Source organism: Medicago sativa, chromosome 4, assembly GCF_051527215.1.
Source record: "Medicago sativa cultivar Bolivia chromosome 4, Bolivia_mono, whole genome shotgun sequence".
In the NCBI taxonomy this organism is placed as follows: domain Eukaryota; kingdom Viridiplantae; phylum Streptophyta; class Magnoliopsida; order Fabales; family Fabaceae; genus Medicago; species Medicago sativa.
Window position 1 is genome coordinate 62,815,971 of NC_140752.1, and position 20,009 is coordinate 62,835,979.

General features: G+C 31.4%; 1 protein-coding gene and 1 pseudogene across 2 annotated transcripts; both read right to left on the reverse strand.

The window, feature by feature from the left end:
* Nucleotides 1–12,648: 12,648 nt before the first annotated feature.
* Nucleotides 12,649–14,766, reverse strand: LOC146930540 (3-ketoacyl-CoA synthase 12-like). The gene has a single exon (XM_085702032.1). The coding sequence runs from the start codon at nucleotides 14,499–14,501 to the stop codon at nucleotides 13,086–13,088; it is 1,416 nt and encodes a 471-aa protein (XP_085558158.1). The 5' UTR covers nucleotides 14,502–14,766; the 3' UTR covers nucleotides 12,649–13,085.
* LOC146930539 (3-ketoacyl-CoA synthase 12 pseudogene) lies at nucleotides 12,649–19,512 on the reverse strand (annotated as a pseudogene). Its single transcript, XR_015006418.1, has 2 exons — nucleotides 17,847–19,512; nucleotides 12,649–15,662 (listed from the first exon to the last, which is right to left on the reverse strand). The product of XR_015006418.1 is annotated as a 3-ketoacyl-CoA synthase 12 pseudogene (transcript).
* Between the last annotated feature and the right edge of the window lie 497 nt (nucleotides 19,513–20,009).

A 20,009-nucleotide genomic window follows, 5' to 3' on the forward strand; every position in this document is an offset into this window, starting at 1 on the left:
ACTGAAAACTTTAGGAAAATCAAACTGAAGTTAGCAAATTCAAAATTTACAAAAGGATACTGCTAGCTGGTATTTTCACCCACCTCATTTAATGTGGTCAACATTAGTTGACTTTTACTCTTGCAGGAATCAAAGTGTTTTTCCTCAATCAAAGGAGTTTCGACGAAATGTTGGATTTAGCGTGAAGAGTCTGGAAGCACTGAAGTTCGACAAGACACGGAGCAAGAGGCGAGGCCGTCGAAGTCAAGCAACTGCCTTTGGAGCGGGAAAGATTCAAATTTCAAAGGAGAAGCGGTCTCCTCAAAGGAGAACGTGGGAGACAAGCAGTTGTCTGCTTGGAGGGAGTGCTAATCGTGGGATTAGTTTCTTTCCACTTATTTCCTATGTATAAATAATAGTTTTCCATAGGGAAAATGGGTCGCAAATCGCCTATACAGAATTCTAAAAACACTCGAAGTACTGGTGCAAGAGAAAAGAGTCACAAAGAATATATGTAAAGGATTTGTCGAACCACCTTTATTTTTAATGCACTTGCGTTTGCACTTTTTCTTTTCTTTAAGTTTAAGTAATTTAAATTTAATGTTTTAAAAACCTGTCGAAAGACGCCGCACGGTCTCGTTCCGTTGGTTAAGCAACCTACGGACTCAATGAACGCACAACAACAAAATGCACAACATGTCCTAGGATCTCTGGTTTGGTCCTTCTTCTTATAATCAAAATTAGTCGGTATTTATTTACAAAAAACACCGGTAATCAGATACATAAATGGTTATAACAATAATAACTTTATGAACTTTATTTCTGCAGAAAATCATAACTTAAAGTTTGTATCGATGCCGAAAACAAAATATATAACATAAAAGAAAATAGACTCCCACTGATCCAAGACATCCTTAGTGACAACAATCATATGAAAGACCTTGAAAATTGCTCTTCTCCCATCAAGATTTGCTCACTCCCATACAAACTGAAGAAAATACCCCAGTGTGATTAAGTCACGCAAGAGTTATACCCAACGTGAGTTAAGTCACTATGGATTACAACCTGAGTGAGTTAAGTCACGCTGAGATTACATTACAACCTGAGTGAGTTAAGTCACTATGGGATACAACCTGCGTGAGTTAAGTCACTCTAAGTTAACTCACGATGAAAGTATCGAGCGTGACTTAACTCACGCAGGTTGTATCCTATAGTGACTTAACTCACTTAGATTGTAATCCCAGAGTGACTCAACTCACTCAGGTTATAAATCAGAGTGGCTTAACTCATGTTGGGTATAACACCTGCATGACTTAAGTCACGCTGAAAGTATTTTTGTCAGTTTGTATGAGAGTGAGCAAATCTTAATGAAAGAAGAGCAATTTTCAAAAACCTTAGGTACCAAGTAATACACTATTTTACAAGTCCGACCATAAACGTAGCCCAAAAGTAAATAACTCCATACACCCAACAAGCATGCCAAACCTAGAAAGCAAAATTGATAAGTACAATAAACACCCAAGACAATGAATGCTGAGAACCTAGATGACAACTATAGTAGTCATGCCTTCCCATTACAACGGCACATTTTTGTGGAAACATAGATGACCAAGATAGTAAACTGATCGTTCTTTTACAACAAAATTAAACCTATATTTGAATTGGTTGATAAATATTGCAACCTCTTGTCGATGGTAAAAAGATAAATATTGCAATCATCAATAGCCCACGCCTCTTGTCGATGCTAATAGGGAGTAACATCATGACATTGTATTAAGCACATTGGCCGTAAAATGCTGCAATATATACATTTGGCCAAAAATGAAACCGAATTCTTAAATACACATAGAAGCAAGCAATCTCCACTGTACAATGTCAAATGAATCCTTGTGCCAAAAAAGATAGTATAAAGTGAATGTAGTTGTTAAAAACCTTGAAGAGCAAACCATTATACACATTGACGCCAGTTCAAGTCTTATCAAGGTCCATTATTTTATAAGATCTCATATTGGTCTTTCTCACAGAAAAGATTGAGGACTATCGAAATGGATTATGCAAAACAAAAATGTGCGTTTAATGTTGTTTAACCGTTGATTGCAAAGGGCGTGGGAAAGAAATAACAAGCGGTATAGCTCTATTGTACAATGAACAACGACATATATCCACATCCTCTTACCTGTTGATATTGGTTGAAAAATACATGTTCAAGAAGTTCCACATCGCTTAGAATTATAATGATGAATTTCGGCAAAGTTAATTATTTTTTTGAATGGTAAAACTAACGATTGAATAATATATACTAGTAATAATTTATTTTCTTTTGTATCCTAGGAAAAATATATAGTAGTAATAGTTTTCACATACACCATTGTGTATTGATTTTATGTGTATATGCGCACATAGAACACAATTCTGCCAATTCTCCTCCAATCCATTTTCATGAAAGAAAATTTAGGTGTGTTGAGCTTTGAGGGTCCATTAACATCATGATAAACCTCAAGACTCAAAGAGATGACATAGATATTTATTGATTACTCATCAATGAGATCTTTACATTGACAGCGAGAGTTGAATTTAAACCATTATAGAAAACTCCCCTTGGTCTCATATATAAACAACTATTTTTTTTTCCAGGTTAATCGAATAACTGATGTATTTGGTCTATATTATAAACTAGATACATTAATTATTTAATGAATCTAAAAAAATAATCTTTGCTTATACATAAGACTGAAAGAAGTATGATCTTACTCCTTACCGGTTGTTCAAATTTGTGTTGGCTTGCTCAATCCATATTGTTAACAAAAGTTAACATTGTTATAATTAAAAAGCAAAGGGAGAAGAAACCCATTTTGTTAAGTTGTCAAACTATAGATTTAGCCGAGGTATCGACATATAGTCCTTAACCGTCACTCTCTTTTGTCAAATGATTAAGCTGATGAATGAACATTATCCCTCGTATATGAGTTCCCTAACTACTCTAGTGGAACATTAAGTACAACACCTTTTTTAACTAAGAAATACTGAATCTAAAATAAAGAAAGTAAGAAAGGTAAATTGATGAAATTGCGTAAATAGTTTGAGTTTGATTGATTGTGTGCAATGCATTGTACAAATGAGTATTTATGTGCAAGACTAATTAGCCAAACGACAAGACCTATAATGTTTATCCGGACTCAACTATTTGCGAAGGTAGTGCGCTTTAGTTTTCCTTCACTAAAGGGGTATGTGGCATCTCATGTTTGGGTGACAACTTTCCATTTTGCGGTGTGATCCGTTGATAAATTCCAATGTGCACAACATCTCTTGAAACTTATGTCATAGCTTATCGCTTCTTGTGAATAGTGGTGCTATAAACATGAAACAATGGTTGAGTGTCTCATTCTCTCGTTTTATTTTATTAAGCTTTAACTAGGTCTGCTGTCTTCAGAAACAACATATTCTTCAGTAGACTCGAAAAAGAAATAGACTAACCCTTGTTTGACATCAATATTGCTCACCTAATCTTCCATTGGCTGAGAAAAAAACTTGTCTATCCTTAGGTCTAAACATGTTCATTTATTTTGAAAGCTTGTTCATCGTTTTAGTAGCACGACTTTATTTGATAGACCACGTTTCTCTCATTATCTCGAGTTATGAATACCTGTATTGATGCATATGCTCCTACCTGTATTATGAATCATAGGAAAAAAAAAAATCTTATATAGGAGATGTTATCTCTTTGTATTTTTGTTAGTCATAGGTTCTAGTTGAAATCCACACGAGATAGTACCCCTGTAATTAATTTATGCCTACTTTTCCAGCCCAAAATTAGTTTTTTTTTTTGGTGATGCTCCAAATTATACTACTAATTTTTATAGTAATTTAATAGATTCATTTTTCACTTTCGATTATACCCTTAAATAAATTTGACTATAAAAATACTATTTTGTTGATGTCATTCGAAAACATAAAATTTAACTTATATTTGTTATTTGTTGGTATCATTGAAAAATATAAATATAACTTGTTATAATACGAAAGCACATACACAATAATTTTTAAAATTTAAGATACGATACGTCTAAGATACGTTAACAAAATTTGTATACTAAAACTTATATGCATGTAAAATACTTGAAAAAAATAAACATTGATTACTCTTCATTGAATCATATAAATTAATCCAATTTTTTTTATTTGTGCATATCTAAAATTGAATCATATACTTCTCCATTAAATTTTCCTTTAAGTATCCGATAAAATATTTTTTAAAAATTAAAATAATTAATTCCAATACTTCGTGGGTACGTATCCGTAAGTAACCGTGAAGTATTGATATCCAATACGTATTTGATACGAGTACGTCTCCGTATTTGAAGTATCCAAGCTTTATAGGAAGGGACTCTAAAATTATGAATGAATAAAATATAAAATATAGATGCTGTACAAACATTCGACTAACATCTTAAAAGGATATATATTCAAATTTTGCAGCAATGTCAATAACTCATTTGCTGACCCATACCCAACTCTTGTTTTTTGATGCAACACACCCAACTATCTTCAGGTGGTTCTAATTAAGGAAAATGGGGTAAATTGTTTTTTACTTAGTGTTAAAATAGTTTTCACCTTTTTTTTAAGGAAAAATAGTTTTCACTTAAATCTCCAAAGTACAAAATTATGATTCATCAAAAAAGAAAAATCTGATTTTTGTTTTAACGTTCACTTTAGCAAAATCACTTTGACCACCATTCCCGCCATCCCCATCCATTATTCCGACTATTTCCAACCACCACTCTTGCCATCTCTAACTGCCACTATTCCGACAATTGTCCACTGATGCGACCATCATTGCCACCCCAACAATTACCTGCCGGACCCTCATGCAACCACCACTTTTTTAAAATTATTATTAAGTAAACAAAGAAAAAATTTATAACATTAAAAAATTTATAACATTAAAATCATTTTTTAAATTGATATAATTTTTTAATATTACGTGGTGTCAAAATTGATATTTTTATTGTGTTTATAAATTTAAATCTTTATTATTTTGTCAGAGTTTTTTTTTTTTTTTATACTTTTTTGAATTCTTAGTGAAACTAAGTAAATTTGAGTATTTTAACTAAAAATAATTGAAACTCAACGCAGAAATGAAACTTAAAATTTAGTTTTTGAAAATTGTAAAACACATAATTAAAATTATTGGGGCCTAAACTATAATGATATTGAAGTTGTACTCCCATATATCATATTATATGTCTCATGACAATCAAGTAATTTGGTTGAACTTTGCATTTTAGATTAATTCAATTAATGATTTATATAAATACATACATTATTTAATAAATGAATATAAAATATTAATTTTTACTTGTCATAGTAACCGAAGAGTGTACTCATTTCACGATTGAACCCTAGAAGATCAGTTCCATTCCAGAGCCACATGATTAACACCAAAGAGAACCGTACCTTCTTGTCTTTATTTCTACAACAACTAAACATTCGGCGAATAAATCAGAATGATAATGAGAAAAGAGTTGGAGAAGAGCATTCAACATTGTATTTGATTTGATTTCCATAAGTCACCCGATTGGATGGGTCTTTAATTAGCATCACATTTTGTTCTTTGGCCAAATTGGGTTCCCTTTGTCTGCATTTATTAGCGTTGGGTAGCTTCTACAAATGCTGAATTGATTATTCACAACCCTACTATTATTGTTCTCTTGCTCACTTTAATACTAATTTTATATTATGCTATCTAACCTTTTTCTCTATTAATTATGTCACATAGCTGTACAAACCCTATCTTAACTTATACACCATCCGGTCACTATTATAAACAAAAGTTTGATTTTTAGATTCATTCATTAAATGATGTATGTAGTCTATAATAAAGACTACATACATCATTTAATGAATGAATCTAAAAATCAAACTTTTGCTTATATTAGTGACCGGAGGTGTACTAGCTATGTCCCTATATATAAGACCCTTTTGCCAAAATCACGGGAATTAAGATAGTGAATATTTGTATTAAGGTTGTTTGTAATTACTATTGTTTTTACAATTTTATCCTTTAAGAAAGAGAGAGTTAGTTTATGTTTTCAACTTGTAATTTATCGCTGATTGAAGAAAGAGATGTATAATAAATAGGGGCATGAATGTAAAGAAATCATTAATATAGTTGGAAATAGCAAATGAGTCTTATAAAAAGGAACAATTTTTTTCTTCAAAAGAATCTTATAATTAGAGACGGAGGTAGTAAAAATATCCAAATAGCTATGTCGCGCGTTGATATATCATAATCGAAGATTAAAACCCGACTCTTTCACTTTTCAGTGTGAATTTCAGATGGTTATTACCATTTCTTCTATGTAAAAACAAAACGAGAATGTTAGGTCAAACAACTAAAACAAGTAGTAATTATAACTTTTACATGTATTTGACTTATGTTTTCAAAATAAAATTTCTTATATGAATTCTTTACATAATGCCCTGAGGGTATTTGTTAGTATAACACAAATTTTTAATAAAAAACAATATAATGATTATTTGGTCAAATATAACTTCTTATATTTTCAAGATAAAACTTTTATTTATGAATTTCTTAACCAATGCTCGTAAGATACTGATTAGCAAGACCTAAATGTTAGGGCACACACAGCCGTTTCCATTATTATCAGTACTATTTGAAACTGTTACTAATGTTTATAGCTTTAAATTATGTTACTGTATGTTAGATCTGTATCACCTGAAACAAGTAAAATTTTAATAAAAGGTAATGTAATTATTACTACCTCCGTTCCTTTTTAATTGTCACATTTTAACATTTTACACAAACCAAGACAATCAATAAATGTTGCTACTTTTGATACAATAATTTCTATTTTTACTATAATAACCTTATTTATTTAATATCTTATTACATACTCCCTCCGATCACTATTATAAACAAAATTTCATTTTTTTAGATACATTGAATAATTAATGTATCTAGTTTATAATAAATACTAGATACATTAATCATTCAATGTATCTAAAAAGTCAAGTTTTGCTTATAAAAGTGACCGGAGGGAGTATATTTCTCTCTCCACAATAATAAATAAGGGTAATATTAGTAAAATAACATTTAATGTTGCATTGAACTATGTAAAGTGACACTTAAATAGGAACAAAAAAATTCTTCAAAAGTGACACTTAAAAAGGAACGGAGGGAGTACTTGATTAAATATAATAGCATATATTTTTAAGATAAAAATTTTTATTTTTGAATTCCTTAACCAATACTAAGGTATAGGTTAGCAAGACCTAAATACTAGAGCACACACAGCCGTTTTCATTATTATTTGAAACTATTTGAAACTGTTACTAATGCTTATAGCTTTAAATTATCTATCTATATATCTTTGAATTGGAAGCTTGAGCTATTCTTATGCAAGAGTTTTGATGATGTGGCATGTCTAAATGAGCTCTAATTTTTCATTCTCTATTGATACTTTGCCACTAACTTCTCATTTATTCTCATTTTATTGGTGTCTTTTTAGCTACATAACCATTATAAAACACTACTCTATTTTACTCTTTAATTAATTGCTTGGTTATTATGCTGTTATAGCCCATTTTGAATGCAGAGGCTCTAAGAATTCCAACTCAAACCGTTTCAACATGCTCCATATGTCTTTATTCAGTTTTGTTTAGTGTATTGAAGATTGGCAATATGTTTGAGTTTACTTTCTCCTTTCTAGAATCTGAGGAATAAAATGCATAAATTTTGAGAATTTTAATTTTGAGTCTTTCTTTCTATTCCTCATTTTAATTATATCACATAGATAATTTGAATAATCATAAATTTCTTATTTCTAAACTTTTCAGATTAGAATCACATATTTTATCAATGAAAGGTTGAATCACATTTGATTATAAGTTTTTGAATCGACAAAGTTTCACATTGGATTAGGTGTGTGAGAATATCTTGGTGGTTATGAGGTTATCGTCTATCGAACAAGTACTTATTATATGAAATTTCCTACTTTTTCTTTTTTTATTTTAGAAATAACTTCCTGCATTCTATAACCCTTTTTATTTAATTTTTTTACGCTATTGATTTTATATGTGTAAATAATTGTTTGAAACTTATGTTTTGGTACTTTGTCACAAATAGATGTACACGTAATAAGGAACCAATATCAATTAATATAGCATGTGCTTTTGTTTTGTGTTTGGTCATTGTTAAAACTTTTCTCGCAACAATCATGGCCAAACTCAAATTAAGATAGAGAAGTTTCTTTTGCATTTTTTTATTGGTTAATTAATAAGTTAATTATTTTTCTACTTCACACTACAATTTACAAAGTTCATTATATCTTAAATTATAGTTCATTTTGTTCACTATTTATATCTATCTATCTATCTTCTATATATATTTAAATTCTAAACTTGAATGATTCTTGCGCAAAAGCTGTGATGATGTGGTACATCTTGGAATGCTTCTCATTCTCTAATACTAATTAAATTGTCATTCTTAAAAAAACTTCTCATATCACTTATAACTTTGCACCCTTTGATATATCTCATTAATCCTCCACTAAATCATAATGTTATAATGTTGTGTGAATTAAAACTATTCACTATTTCTTATTCTATTGTTATTAGTTCCATAGAAAGTTGCCATGTAATAATGCAAAAAAAAAAAAAATCAGCTGAAAAAGCATTTTAACGGAAGGTTGTTCATGTAACTAATACTAATCTTGCACCTTTTTGGCGAACTTCTCTAATAAACTTATACCATAAATGTAAAGTTCAAGGCCAAAAGGTGCATACTCTAATTTAAGTTTTACTATAAAACTTGGTTTTCTAAAACAACATTGAGAATACTATAATTAAACCCCATGAAATTCTATTTTATTATTCACACAAAAAAAAAACTGTTCTTCTTTTTTTGTTTGTTTCTATGCACTAATCAAGAGAACATGAAAAGTCTTAGAAAAGAAAAATATGAAAATTCAATCCTAACATTATGATAAAAACATTAAAAATGATATTAGGCTACTGTAATAAATTTCATTCATCAGCTTGGAATAAATTTCATTCAGAAGATTGGAAACTAAAACAATGAACGTTTTATTTTTTCTAATAAATTTTAACACTATATATGCATGATTGCTTGCCTCTACCTCCATGGTGATTCTCCTTTTCTACTTTTCTAGAGCGAGGTAATCCTCCTTTTTCCTTACTTTTATTTTATTTTTGTACTTGGATATACATTTACGGTCCATATTTTTTTTAAGGAAGGAATAATTTGGTTGATATATTCCCTAAAAAGAGGTTGATAGGTGAAGATCTTATCTAAATTAAATATCACAATATATTCATAGTCTGATGCCAGTTTTTTAGAATTTTATTTTTCATAGGTTGTATTTTTCAGGTTGTATGTGTAGCAATTAGAAAAAAAATGTGTGACTCATATTAGTGTCGATTTTTTTTTATGTGAGAGACATTTCTCATATGTCTTATTTATTCTTAAGGTGTATTTTTACTATATATTCTTGATTTCCTTTCTCTACATATCAAAATAAATCTATAGAGATTGTTTAAAATATTAAATATATTTAATTTGCAAAAAATATTTGCAAAAAATAATTAAATATATTTAATATGTATTGTCATTGTTTTATATAGCAAATGATATAGATCATTCAGTAACTTTTAAAGATAATTTTAAATTAATTATTTTAATTTTAGAATTTACTTTATATGAATGTAGTGGTAATTCTTATCTTCTATATTTATTTATTTTTTGTCAAAATAAAAATCTATGTTTATTTTCAAACTTACATTTTCATTATCTTTTATATTTGTACCCTGTTCATATACATTTAAAAAAAATATAGATTGCAAAATTGTTAAAGCTCATGTAATAATAATTTTTTATGGAAGGTTGCAACTTACATATTTTAATATCATGCAGAATACAATATATGATGTCAAAAAAATAGTAGTTTTAGTAGAAAAGACAAGATAAAATGATCAATAAAATTATATTTAATAATAGTAGTTTATATTTAGTAAAAAAATAATTATGTTTATGAAAATTGTAAAATAAATTGATTAATGGTTAATGAAAGGTTGTGAGTTACAAATTAAAATAAGTTATTGAAATAAAATTATTAGTTACATTTTTTTATTAAGTACTACTATCCCATTATTTATTTATAATAATTTTGTCACACCAATCTTTAAACTACTATTCTTCCTATTCCTTAACTCTTATTTTGTAACTATGACCATTTACTCGTTCATTGTATTAATGCAAAATTTTAATTAATAAGTTGGTATGCTGCAATTTGTTTTATAAATTTCAACTGTCCAACAAGAATATTTAAATTCAACTTTTTTTTATACAAATATACGATTTTGTGCATGAGTATTAAATGTTTGTAGTACAAATTTTTGGTTTTGTTCATCATGACTTTCTCTAAGCAACTATTGGATGGTACCTCTTGAATTTTGTATAATAGTTTATTTCCTCTCTTTTTTATTCTTCATATCTTGATTATTTATTGTTTCTATTGCATGATAGGAGATAAAATTACTCTTACAGTTGCCAAATATTTTACCTTAATAAGTCAATAAAACATAAAAGAATTATAACACAAATTTTGGGTTTTGTTCATCATCAATTTCTCCAAGCAACTATTGGATGGTACCTTTTCAATTTCGTATTATAGTTATTTCTCCTCTTTTTTAGTTTTCATCTCTTAGTTAATAATCGGTTCATAAGTTTCAGTTGTGCTCAAAAATAAATTGCATATGCCTTAATAGAGATGAATTTATAAACATTATTTGTGTCAAAGTTAAATTTTATCCACTATATATTTTATATTCACTTGACGAGGGAGTAAGTTTAAAAATATTTTAATAATTGTTTTTTAATCAAAGAAGAAACTCATTGTGCGAAAAAATATACGCATTTGGATGAAACCCGTGCAACGCACGGGTTGAATACCTAGTGTTGCCTTATGTTAGATCTGTATCACCTGTTGCAAACTCAGCGGCGATTAATTAAAAGAGAAAGACTTATCCTAAAACGGTGCACAAAAATTATAGCAGTAAATGAGAAGTTGCAATTACACTTGCTGTCTTCTGCTTTGCAAATACGGATATTTATTTTTCTATTTTATTGAGAAGGACCACACATATGTTCATTGTTATGTATATCCAACTTTTGATTTAACACTTCAACTTTATATTTAAGAGACTGAAACAGTCTAGTTTGCCTCAGCTACATTTTTGTTTTTAATCCTTTATGATGAATGAAATTTTTCACGATAATCAGGCATATAAACGTTAGTTTTAGTATGAGTTAAGTAACACACTTGTGACCAAAAAAAAATTAGGTTTGATATGAATAATTACAAATTAACAATTAAAAAAATTTAGTTGACAATTAAAATTACAAATTAACAATAAACATTGTTTTGATTTCAATTTGCTTTGTTGATTTTTGGTTGTTGTTTATGGTGTGATTTGGGTTGGACATATATTGTATATTTACTTTTTTTTTTTTATATCGTATAATAAGTGCATCTATCCATTGCTCTTTTGGTCTCTTATTTGCTCTTTATCTTAAAAAACAATATTCAAAAGTTACAATATCTTTAAAAATATTAAAAATAAGTGTAAATAACCCCGTCTAATACACTTCTTTTTCTTCTTCTTCATATTAGTTCAATATTGTTATCCACTTCAAGGTGGCACGGCTTTTTTCCAAAATAAAATTATATTCGTACGAGAGTATGCATTAATTAGTATATAAATATAGGGCCTCTGTTATGCAAGGTACTATTGGTCTTTTATTGAGAACAGAGCGTAGAACTGTGGGATGGGAAACCGAACATATTGAATCATAAATGTGCGATTTTATACAAGTAAAACTCTGCCCCTCCAAAAACCTTCTATTTAAAGATATTTTTAGAAAAATTAAATTTTATTCAATTTAAATGATGCGATTGAATTCCTTCCTAGCAATATCCATGCTCTAATTTTAAACTCCTACAACTCTGACTCTTTCATTTGCGTGTGTGAGTTTCTAATGATTATTGTCCTTTGTTAAAAAAAAAATTACATGGTCAATCGTGAATTTTCCAAACCTAACGGTGATAGTAGTAGAGAGGGAAAAGAGAGTGGTGTAGTGGCTTAAAGTTTTGACAGTGTAAAATAAATTTTCCATTGGCCCTTCACTTAGTTTAGCAAGCATTCATTGCTATTCAACATTAAAAAATGACATATTTTCAGCCCCATCATAAATTTATACCAGTTTTTACGAAGTAAAGGAAAATACCAGACAATTTATTTTTAGTCAGAAATGTTCTTTTCACACTAGTACAAACCAGTTTTGAACGATGAATGCTTGATTTCCTTCAATTTGAAATAAAATAATCAAGGATTGATTGATCCAAATACTAAAATATTTGAGCATTTTAAACATGTGGCTAGAGACGAGAATTAATCATTGCTAAACGACGGTAACAAAAAAAAGCGAGAGCAACGAACAAAACACAGATTCTTCATTAAAAATCATTGTTCAAATCATAGAAACAAAAATAATATGAGAGGTTGATGTAGATAATTAATGTAAGAGTTGTAAACCTTGTAGGACCGAGCTTCATTCATACTCATAAAAAATGATGTGCCAATTGCTAAAGAATATGTATATAAAATTGATTTGTACAAGTTAACTAAAAAAACCACAATGTTCCCACAATATTGAAACAAACTATATAGATGAACAAAAAGTAGACAAACTTTTTATTGAGCAATAAACCATTGATGACGGGAATGGATTCTCTCAACGAAAAATTCTATCATGTGTTGTCAATCTCAGCATTAAATATTAACATGTGAGACGAGTTTTTAATTAAAGAGTAAGAGTCAAAATATCAATAATGATATTGATAACACATGACAAAAAAAGAATTTGAGAGAATCCATTCCCTTGATCAGGGTTTCAATCATAATAACAACGAGTGTATATTAATACAGAATAAAGAAAATAATGCACAATAAACCTTAACTTAATTTTGGTATTTCATTCCACAATGATTGAATGAAATTAATTACCTTCACTTGAGAAAGTCAGGAAGATCATAGTTGTTTACATCCTCAACTTCATTGACCCAACTATACTTCTCCATGAAAGAATTGACCAAAGACTTTGGTGGATAATTATCAATACAATCTTCCCAAACATTTGCATCTTCAACATCTTTCATCACTTCCCATAAGCAACTATTGCATTTGAATCCAGCACCAAAGCTTATCATAAAAACCCTATCACCTTTTTTGAGCCTCTTTTTTGCTTCCATGTACCCCAACACATACCACAAACTACCAGCAGAAGTGTTACCAAAACGATGTAGTGTCATTCTTGCTGGCTCAAGATCATATTCACTTAGATCTAAACTCTTTCCAATTCCATCAATCACTGCTTTTCCTCCTGTATGGAGGCAAAAATGATCAACACCAGTTTTGAAATTCAATGGTGATTTTGTAGATATTGTTCCACCAGTTGAAGACTTAGAAGAACTAGTAGCTATTTTAAGTTTCTTGAAAAGTAACACAAGAAGAAACCTAAGCAATTCCCTTGTTGGCAAAATTTTGGGTGAAATTACCCTTAAATTGTCAACAAAGACTTTTGTTGCTGCTTTTGGGAGAGTTTTCCCTAAATGAAAACCAAGCCTACCCTGCTCATCTTCCTTTTGAATGCAACAATTGTAAGAGTCTTCTCTTGCGCCGTGGTGCGTTCGTACTAAACACTTCAATTTCAGTATGCTTCTGTTTTTTAAGGATCTTTTATTTGTCAAAAGAATCGCGCAACCGCCGGAACGGAAAAGACAATTGGCTAGGATCATTGATCTATCATTGCCAGTGTACCAATTTGGACTAAGAGACTCTGATGTGACCAAAAGTGCTAACTTATTTCTTTGTGATTTGAAAATGTTTTTAACAATGTCTAATGAAATAAGACTTGCACTACAACCCATTCCGGTGAGATTGTACACTTTTACGTCGTGTCTCATTTTGTAACGGTTAATGATTCGCGACGATAAAGAAGGAAGAATGGCGAGCATTGAGATGTTGACGACAAGAACGTCGATTTCTGAAGGGGAAATCGCTGATCTAGTAAGGAGTTTTGCAACGCTGTCGTTGAAAAACTCTTCCATCTCAGAGATCCCGTCGTTCAGTGTTGGGGATGATTCGCGGCCTTCAAAGATGTTTCTTGGTGCGTAAGTTTGCTCGCCGATTCCGGAACTTACAATGGCTTTGAGGAGAAATTTGTACTCATCTATACCCAAATTCTTGGTTCTTCTGATTAATTTGCCACAAAACTCAGTCCCTAGCATTCTATCTTGTGTTGGCTTGTAACATTGGTAATCTAATATGTAACACTCTTGGTCCTTCTTTTGATCGTATAGTTTCCAAATTAGGAAACATATGTACAATAGTGGAAGTACATAAAGTAAAGAGAGGAACTCCATTTGAGAGAGAGTGGGGTTATAGAATTTTGGTGGAGAGAGTTTTGAAGGATGGGAAAGTATTCAAGCTAGAGGAAGTGTTTTATAAGGGTTGAGTGTGTGGGTGGAACAGTTTTTTGCGCATTTAAATGTGTTCATAAGGGTGTGTTTTTTTTTTAAGTGATGTATTCATAAGAGTTAATATGTCAATAACTCAACTCACATAAAAATATTTTAATGTTTTGGAAAACCTTTAGGTGTGGCACACCTAGATCATATGCAGTAGCTGCTGCACAATGTAAAGCTGTTGGATCTGGATAGAAGATTTAACTCAGCTTTTAAACTCTCAACTAAGGTAGTTAAAGTCAAGATTTAATGCAAATTGTAAAGGGAATTTAAAATCTTAAACCGTGCAATCGCAACACTAATCGTAACATTATACAAAAATCATAAATTTCAATTATATTCATATATATATATCCATATAAAATAGCATAAGACAAAAAAAAAATCGTAGGATTAAGGACAAACATAATCGCAAAATCGTAGGATTTAACCATTCAAATCGGAATTTTAACTACCATGATCATTGAAGGCAAACATAATTGCAAAATCGTAGGATTTTACTTTGAAGTCATTGCTACAAATCACACATTGAATAAGATAAATCTTTGGATAAGTTTGAGTAGAAGACATCTTTCATTCTCCAAATCAATTTTGTGTGTGTCAATGTCCCTTAGTAGGCCAAGCACTCGCTGGTATGGAAAGTTATGCAAGTTCATTGCCTAATTAATTGTTTGACCAACAGAATTATTGTCCAAAATTGAAATAATAAGAATAAATAATACAAGCCACAACCTAAATTAGAAGAGTTCAATTGACAGTGACACCTAATTAAGGGAAGACAACAATTCTTCCATGTTACAAAACCTATTCAAAAATATCCACACAAAGAGGGAGGTGATGTTGTAAAATAGTGGATTTTTATTGCACGTTAGTTTATACTGACGGTGCATATTCTTTAAATTCAAATTTGAAACTTGGTATAAACATAAATAAAAAGAATAAAAGGATGAATCGTTTGGGATAAATCAGTTTTTATTTCTGTAACAATTTTTAGCCATGTTTTACTAATCCCTCAGCCGCGCGAACTCCAGAATACTAGTGTCCATTTATCACAGGAACCTGAAGGTTAAAACAGAAAATAAATAAATAAATAAATAAATAAAAACAAGAAAAATGAAAATATAAACTATTTTTGTTTAATTAACAATGTAAAATTTAAACTAAAGTTAACTACGTATTTTTGTTCTTATGAAATTTACGAATTTTCTTTTTCATCACAAAAAAGTTGACACATTTTGATCCTCTAAAATATCTTCTTCTACATAAATGCTTCTTGTTTCTTCTTTCCATGGTTTGTGGTGCTTGTTTGGGAGGTGGGTCAAGGAATTTTCCAACTTGTGGCTTTTGTCGCTCATAAGCTTGTTTTTGATACATACTTCCCAGCTCACATGCTCAATCCTATTTTGCAAGATTCTACATTGCTCTACATCCTGACCTGCTGCTAAATAGAATTCACACCACCTTGGATTTTACAACTTATTCTACCTTGGTATGTTTTCCACCCTAAGCCTTAACTCGTCCATAGTCCTAGGATTCAGTAGGGTTAGTGTTTCACTAAATGTGTTAGATCTCAAAACTCTTTGGAAGGATATGGTGGACAACTGTTCATCATGCTCCTCCACCCTCAAGAAGTCTTGGAAATTTTGGAGGGTCTAAGTTTGCAGTTGCTTCATATCAAACAAATTTGAAACTTGCAACACTTTCACTATGTTAATTACAATCTATTTGTGAGCTACATCCTTCTATTTTCCTACAAACATTTTGCAGCATAGAGTATTGTTTCCACATTTGATTAACATTTGGGTTTGGAAGGTTGAAATCTGAATTTGGGGGTCACTTTGTTTCGATGTATGACTCGAGGGTTGGCTCACGAAAGTGATGAAGAATGAAAATATTTTGGATTTCTTCAGAGAAAGGTTAAAACACCTTGGGAAATAATTTGGTTGTCTCCACCCTCTGTGACTAGTTATGGAGGTTCTCCATTTCTTGCCCCAACTCTCTCCCTCTATATCTTTCTCTCGATGTTCTATTTGTTTATAGGTTTCAACTTCTTGACCCTCCATTTAACGGAGTAGCTCCTCCTTTAGTGCCTTCGCTTCCTTCTTCAAATGGTCTTCTTCCTCATGTCTTGCCCGATGCTCCATGTTTTTCTCTTGCAACTTCCTCAAAGTTGCCATGAGTCTCTCCGGTACGACATCATTCATGCCTTCACTAACAACATTTGGGCATTATTGTTTCATAACGTTGGTGTCAATTTGAGTGGCTGAAGATGTTAGTGGAGCTAGGTGATCATAAAGTTTTATTGTAACCCCACTGTGTACGCCAATGTTCTTGTCTAGAAACACATTCTTAGGGTTTTCCCCTGGTCAGGCAGGTCACAGGTGGTTTCTTAGGGTTTTAAGGTGAGAGTGCTTGCGTAGATGATTCAATCCTTACCTTAGAAGCTAAGTACTCTTTTTATAGCGTTCCTTCTTGGGCTTTATGAGTTATCGTGCCATCCAATCATTGTTAGTCCCAAATCAACAAATGGTGCAAGTCCCAGAGGTATTGATAAGAACCATGTGTCGGGTAAGGGTTTTGTGTATTGGCTAGTCGAATCCTCCTTGTCTAGATAGGGTCTAAGTCATTCAGTGATTCCTCAACGGACTTTGTATCCTAGTTGGCTTGCTTGACCTTGATATGCGAGACCCTTCGTCCTTGGGCGTGGGTGCCCGCAGTGCTTGATGTCCATCGTCAGGGTACCGATCCTGAGGTACAATACACCCTAGCTATAAACTAGCACACTAATTAATTCACATTAATATTTTATCAACCTAAGTTAAAATTGTCCTGTTCTGACTAACACAACTACCAAGTAACTATCTTCAAATTGAACTATTTCTCTCTTCAAATTGAATTATCTGAAATTGAACTATTTCTCTCTTCAAATTGAAGTATCTATTTCACTTAAAAAGAAACCAACCAGGTCCCCACAATATATGTATATATAAACAAATTAAAAGATGAACAGAAAGTAAACAAACTCCTTATTGGTGATAAACCATTGATCAAGGTTTCAATAATAATAATAATAATAACAAGTGTATATCATTATACATAATAATCAAATTAATTAATGCACAATCACAATCACCTTGATCCTTGTCAAGAAATCTAGTAAAAAAAATTAAGATACCCCTTCAATTTTTTCTTCTTCTTAAGTTTGCTATTTCATTCCACAACAATGAATGAAATTATAATTACCTTCACTTAAGAAAATCAGGAAGTTCAAAGTTGGTTGCATCCTCAACTTCATTGAGCCAACCATACTTCTCCATGAAAGGATTGATCAACGACTCTGGTGGATAATCATCAATACAATCTTCCCAAACATTTGCATCTCCAACATCTTTCATCACTTCCCATAAGCAACTATTGCATTTGAATCCAGCACCAAAGCTTATCATAAAAACCCTATCACCTTTTTTGAGCCTCTTTTTTGCTTCCATGTACCCCAACACATACCACAAACTACCAGCAGAAGTGTTACCAAAACGATGTAGTGTCATTCTTGCTGGCTCAAGATCATATTCACTTAGATCTAAACTCTTTCCAATTCCATCAATCACTGCTTTTCCTCCTGTATGGAGGCAAAAATGATCAACACCAGTTTTAAAATTCAATGGTGATTTAGTAGTTCTTGTTCCTCCACCACTAGAAGACTTAGAACTAGAAAAACTAACTATCTTGAGTTTCTTAAAAAGTGATACAACCAGAAACCTAAGAAGTTCTCTTATTGGCAAAATTTTGGGTGAAATTACCCTTAAATTCTCAACAAAAGCTCTTGTTGCTACCAATGGGAGAGTTTTTGATAAATAAAAACCAACCGTACCATGCTCGTCTTCCTTTTTAAGGCAACAATTATACGAGTCATCTCTGGCGCCGTGATGCGTCCTGACTAAACACTTCAATTTCAATATACTTTTGTTCTTTAAGGATCTTTTGTTTGTCAAAAGAATGGCACAACCACCGGTGCGAAAAAGACAATTGGCTAAGATCATTGATCTATCATTGCCAGGATACCAATTTGGACTAAGAGACTCTGATGTGACCAAAAGTGCTAACTTGTTTCTTTGTGATTTGAAAATGTTTTTAACAATATCTACTGATATAAGACTAGCACTACAACCCATTCCAGTGATATTGTACACTTTTACGTCGTGTCTCATTTTGTAACGATTAATGATAAGCGACGATAGTGAGGGAACAGAGGTGAACATTGAGATGTTGACAACAAGAACATCGATTTCGGAAGGGGAAATAGCTGATCTTGCAAGGAGTTTTGCAATGCTGTCGTCGAAAAACTCTTCCATCTCTGAGATCCCGTCGTTCAGTGTTGGGGATGCTTCGCGGCCTTCAATGACATTTCTTGGGGCGTAAGTTTGTTCGCCAATGCCGCAACTTACAATGGCTTTGAGCAGAAATTTGTACTCATTTAGACCCAAATTTTCTGTTCTTCTGATTAATTTGCCACAAAACTCAGTCCCTAGCATTCTATCTTGTGTTGGCTTGTAACATTGGTAATCTAATATGTAACACTCTTGGTCCCTCTTTTGATCGAATAGTTTCCAAATTAGGAAACATATGTACAATGCTAGAAACACATAAAGTAAAGAGAGGAACTCCATTTGAGATTATTTGGTAAAGTAAAATCACAAGAAGGTTTTTAGAATTTTGGTGGAGAGAGACTTGGAGTTGGAAAGTATTTTATAAAGAGAGAAAAGAGTTGTGTGTGTGAGTGGAAGAGTTTTTGTGCATGTGACTGTTCATGAGTATGAACATGTCAATTTCTCAATCTCAACCCCCAACAAACTTTTTTATGGTTTGAAATAGTTTGGTTAAAGTTTGGTTGTGTTACACCTAAGATCTTATGTAGTAGTTCCTGAATAATGGCAAGTTGTTGGGTCTAGATATAACATTCAACTCAACCTCTGCACAATTTGAAAAATGCTTTAAGGAATTAAAGTAAATATACAGGCAACATAGCAAAAATTCTATGGTGAAAATTTTGATAGTACATGAAAATTATCCAAAACTCCAACTACCACTCATGTACATGAACTAACTTTTACTTTTAAGGGACCACATCAATTATGGTTTGGTTTGTAATTTGAGTGAATTTTCTTGTGTTGATTTACCCTAGATTATTTTACAACCTTGTCCACTATAAAATCTAGAGGTAACATATAATCCAATACGATACAATAAATGGATAATTTTAATTTCATGACAAGTTCTTAAAGAGGAAAAAAAAACACACGAGTAAAAGATCAACCCTGAATAGGCCAAGCATTCGTACATAACCAACGGGGTCAAGTACGTAAGGAAAGTTCGACGAGTCCATTGTTTAATTCATTGATTGACCAA

Bases quoted from the DNA above. Each gene is read 5' to 3' on its own strand.
- LOC146930540 (XM_085702032.1), bottom strand. From the start codon at position 14,501: ATGGAGTTCCTCTCTTTACTTTATGTACTTCCACTATTGTACATATGT.